Source organism: Exserohilum turcica (assembly GCF_000359705.1).
Source record: "Exserohilum turcica Et28A unplaced genomic scaffold SETTUscaffold_7, whole genome shotgun sequence".
Taxonomy (NCBI): domain Eukaryota; kingdom Fungi; phylum Ascomycota; class Dothideomycetes; order Pleosporales; family Pleosporaceae; genus Exserohilum; species Exserohilum turcicum.
In genome coordinates this window covers 1,090,848-1,095,305 of record NW_007360288.1, presented here as the reverse complement: position 1 = coordinate 1,095,305, position 4,458 = coordinate 1,090,848, and the positions used below count along the sequence as shown (strand labels likewise).

Here is a 4,458-nt window from a genome sequence, read left to right as displayed (position 1 = left end):
GTTGAGAGAGAGAGGCTCAAGGAGGTGAGAGAGAAGGAGAGAGCCGCCAAGGTGGCTCAAAAGGAGGCTCAAAAGGCAGCCCGGGAGGCTAAAAAAGCTATACAATTATCCCAAAGGGGTAAGCGCAAAGCCTTATAAGGCTCCTCTTAAAAGCAGAAGCGTTAGAAACGTGTTGTTGTTAATTTATCTTATGTATAAGCTAAGGTGGCTGCACTAGCTGTCCTAACTTAGACCACCCGCTACAGCTGCACTACTAAGCTACTAAGTAGATACAAGTAGCCTATTATAATCGCAATGCTATAATTACTACAACACTATAAAATCTTGTAATAATAGCGACTGTAGGTGGCTGTACAGCCTCATCTTTTGCAATAGGTTTTATGGTGGGGTGGGTCATTGCGCGTCCTGGGTCATTGCGCGTCCATGCAGGTTAACTGTTTTGGATTTTGGTGCCTGTTTTCTAAAACTCGAAACCTAAAACGCATAAGTGCTCCCCATGCAACCAATGAGACTGGAAAATCAAAACAAACAGCTCCTACCATCAAAACTCATTATCCGTAATACGAAATCTCCGTTATGACATACTTATTCTTAAATTAAATACTTAGATTAATATACATATTTTAATAATGTAGGTCTTGAATTTTTATATATCTACTCAGGTTTGCTAGAACTGCAGGTGTGCAGGAGGTAAGCGGGTAGCGATTTGGCTATTATTCTTGGGTGGGGTTGTGTTGCTATGAGTGGCCGCCATTTTCCGTTTTCGTCGGTTGTGTGGGAGAGTGCTCCAGTTCACAAAATGCACTAAGCCGCACCTGGTTTAGCATCGGCTATCCGGATATCCAACCGGACAGCTAAACTTCAACCAGAAAGCAGCTACTCACTATCATCGCGGAGTTTGCTTTCTGTTTATCGAAAATCATTAGGCATTTTGGGATGAACTGAACACCTAAACTTTTGATTCCTAATTTCATTCTTAACTCCAGCAACTCTTCCCATAGTTCCATATTACATACAAGCATGCAAAACATTGGTCACAATGCGCAAAGTGAGGGGTTGCTTCCAGCAGCGCGTGAAGCGAAAACATAGCACTTTCAACACTTCTGGAGAAGCATATTTTGAGACATTTCAGATTCTTCTTATAACACATCAATGAAAAGCATTAACTGGGTATATCTGTATCTGAATACGGATCTTCTGAATTATTCGTTGTGAACATCTGTAAGGTGGCGTTGCCGGTGCCGCCTATTCCGAAGGAACCACAGCAATGAGACTAGCATAACAACTGCAATGACACCGCATATCATGCCTGCTAAAAGCTGCGGCGAAGTATTTCTAACTTCCCGTGGAGCATACTGGCCCGCAAATGTGACTTGCGCAAGTGTCGGAAGATCAGAGGCGATGATGGGGCTTACAAGGGAGCGTGTGTGCATAGTGGCGTGTTTTTGTGTTATGTGCTTATTACTAACATTTTCCGCACTTCGAAATCTCATGTGTTGTCTTTCTTTTATAGTAAGATCCCATGTCAGTACATAAGACGAAGGGAAGAACCCATAGGAAAGAAACCACATAACGGCAGGAAGAATAGAAATTTCATTAACGGTAATTGCATTCTCAAATATCAGACGACAACAGCCTATGATTGAAATCTTGTAAACGTTTCTCTGTAAAGAGATACTTTATTTCTTGTGTATGATTTATGATGTTGTTAGTCAAGAGAAAACAATACATATATAGCAACAGGTAGCACAGTGAAAAGTATCGCCTCATATCCTCTTCCCCCATGGCTCAACTACAATGCTTTAGGATTTTGGTAGCTCTATCTCTTGTAGTGAATATCGCTACGCACAGTTGGGTAGAGCGACTATATGTAACAAAGGGGGGTGAACCAATCGAGCCACCCGGCTACCCCCGCGGAAATGGTAAGCAGCTGTATCATGTTGGGAGCATAGGCTAATTTGTAGTTTTACGCACACCATCTTTTAGAGATGAGGATATGACATATCGCCTCCCTCCTGCAGAGCGCAACGAAATTTGGCAAAGTGATCTCGCATGCAAATCTAGTCAGATAACGTACAACCAGACAACCGGAAGTCCAAGTCTTCGTGCACAACCAAACGATACTGTGATACTTCTCTACCAGGAAAATGGGCATGTCACCAAGGTAGCAGATGATCCTGGTCATGCGACTTCTGGGACAATTGCAGTATTTGGTACGTTGCACTCATTGCCTACTGACACCCTGCAGTACCTCGCACTACCTAAAGACGATGGAGGGGCATACGATCTGCTAGAACTGGCTAGTTATGATGACGGGTTATGTTATCAGGATAACAAGACGCCTATTGCCCTTGAACGGCAATCTTTACATCATCGACCTTCTCTTCCTGAGGAAGGGACAGATGTCTGGTGCGGTATAACCATTCAACTGCCCAAACATGTTCAAAAGGGTCAGATTTATACTTTGGTGTGGGTCTGGAACTTCCAGGGAATCGGGTTTGATGAAGTATACACAACGTGCATAGATATTATTATGTATTAGGTAGAAGAATCATATATAGCGGATAGGTAGATTGACTTAGTTCATTTCCACCAACATATGATCGATACTGTGAAAGTTGAGGAGAAGTCTACGTAGCCATTGTCGCAAAGTGTTCAAGCTTCTCGTCAATCTCTAATGAAAATTAACGCAATTTCTTAAACGGTGTTGCATCACTAACCATCACAAATGCTGCTAAACTCTTCCATGTTTTGATTGATATGTATCATCCAGAGGGGCCGCGACTTCACCTGGAGCAGAAGTCTGTCTAAAGCACGGAAATCATTCCGGTATTGCTGGTTGACCCCATACACTGCTCGAAAGGCCCAACGATTAATGTGTGCTTGATGCACCGCCAGCGCTGAGACACATAGCGAGCAATTGCAACTCGTAAGGTCCGTCCCTGCGTGCCGAAAAACCCTATGTGCCGAAAACGACCAATCAAGTCGCAAGGCTCATGGACTTCCCTCTAAACGTCGCGATCCGAGTGGTCGTTTTCGGCACATAGGGTTTTTCGGTACGCAGGGACGGACCTTAGTCTGCATTTTTGTAACAACTGGTATGGATTTGATAATGATGCTGAATGTAATCAAGAGGAATTCTGAAGAGTGTTTATTGGAGAGATTATCCTTCATCATTTACATATCTAGAATTATGGACCACGCCTAGACACTAACTGAAAGAATCCAAGTGGCGTCGCCTAATGGCACTATGACTAGTATGAATTTTGAAAATCAAATCTGGAAAATGGAAATGAGCAAAAAATGAGTAAAAACGAATTTGATTGTTAGCTAAACAACGCAGAAGACTAGGTACAATAAGAAATAGTATGCTATCATTTGATGGAGTTGACGAAATGCATAATCCAGTATAACAGACATCCAAGCGGCAATGAAAGCTCATAAGAGATTTCTCCGTAGTTTAGATTACCTTGATGAACAGCCCAGAAATAGAGTACTCGATTGCGATCCTTATGTGAGTACAAGCCAGCGCGGGGCACGGGTTTATCCAGCAGGCTATTTAGTTTCTCCCCGCTCATACCATAGCGGTAGCGTAGATGAATACTGCTATGATAGAACCTAGCCCTTGATCTAATACTTGGGATGATATGCATAGGTTCCTTCTCGTGCGCAGCCAACAGATGTTCAAGGCGGCCTTTGACCTCCTCGGCTATGTTAGAGCGCAATGTTGGACCTGGCACTCGTGCGTCCATAATACAGTCGAACAGAGCTTGTTGAAATAGCATCTCCCGTTGCCGAATGATGCTGGACACATTTTGGGAGGCCTGGCATGATACATTCGCAATACAAGCAACATCACCCGCCAGGTTAGCATGATTTGTGCTTTGCGTTGGTGTAACAGAAGGCGGAGTATCTGTTGGCGGTGGACTAAAAGACGAAGACACATGCGACTTCTTAGGACGCGGCGACGGGTCCTTCTCGAGAGTCGTATGCTTTTGAGACGCTGATATATCTACGCCACATTCTGGAGATTCCGCAGGTGACTCATCAAGGATACGAGCTTCTGGCAATGCGACTGAAGTGTTGGTAGAGCCTTCTTCCTGTGACTCTCTGTCTATGACTGGTTCCACCGAGAGCGTCGTATCCGCACACTCTCCCGAGGATGCAGCCGTTGGATTCGTTTCAAGGCTTTTTCGTTGAGTGAGCGAGGTTTGTGAAGGGTTCGGAGGCCCATAGTAAGCTATATTATTATTATTATTATTATTCCATTAGAGTCTATCTGCAGTCAGTGACTATGTAAGACTTTGGCCAGAGGCCGTTCTAGGTACAATTTGATTAAAGTGAGAGTGTTCTCTGTATAGTACTGCTATTGTGCTGCGGTTTAGTCGCTTCTAGCTGCGCTTAAAGCGGACTCCAGTTGCTGAAGAGCAGTTTAGTAAACAGGAAGAGATGTTAGAC

The 4,458-nt window shown here is 43.9% G+C and overlaps 1 protein-coding gene across 1 annotated transcript; it reads left to right on the top strand.

The window, feature by feature from the left end:
* Positions 1–1,783: 1,783 nt before the first annotated feature.
* SETTUDRAFT_97251 (uncharacterized protein) lies at positions 1,784–2,542 on the top strand (the record flags this gene model as incomplete). The annotated part of the gene is made up of 2 exons (XM_008032183.1): positions 1,784–1,922; positions 1,965–2,542. The coding sequence occupies 2 exons, from the start codon at positions 1,784–1,786 to the stop codon at positions 2,540–2,542; spliced, it is 717 nt and encodes a 238-aa protein (XP_008030374.1).
* Between the last annotated feature and the right edge of the window lie 1,916 nt (positions 2,543–4,458).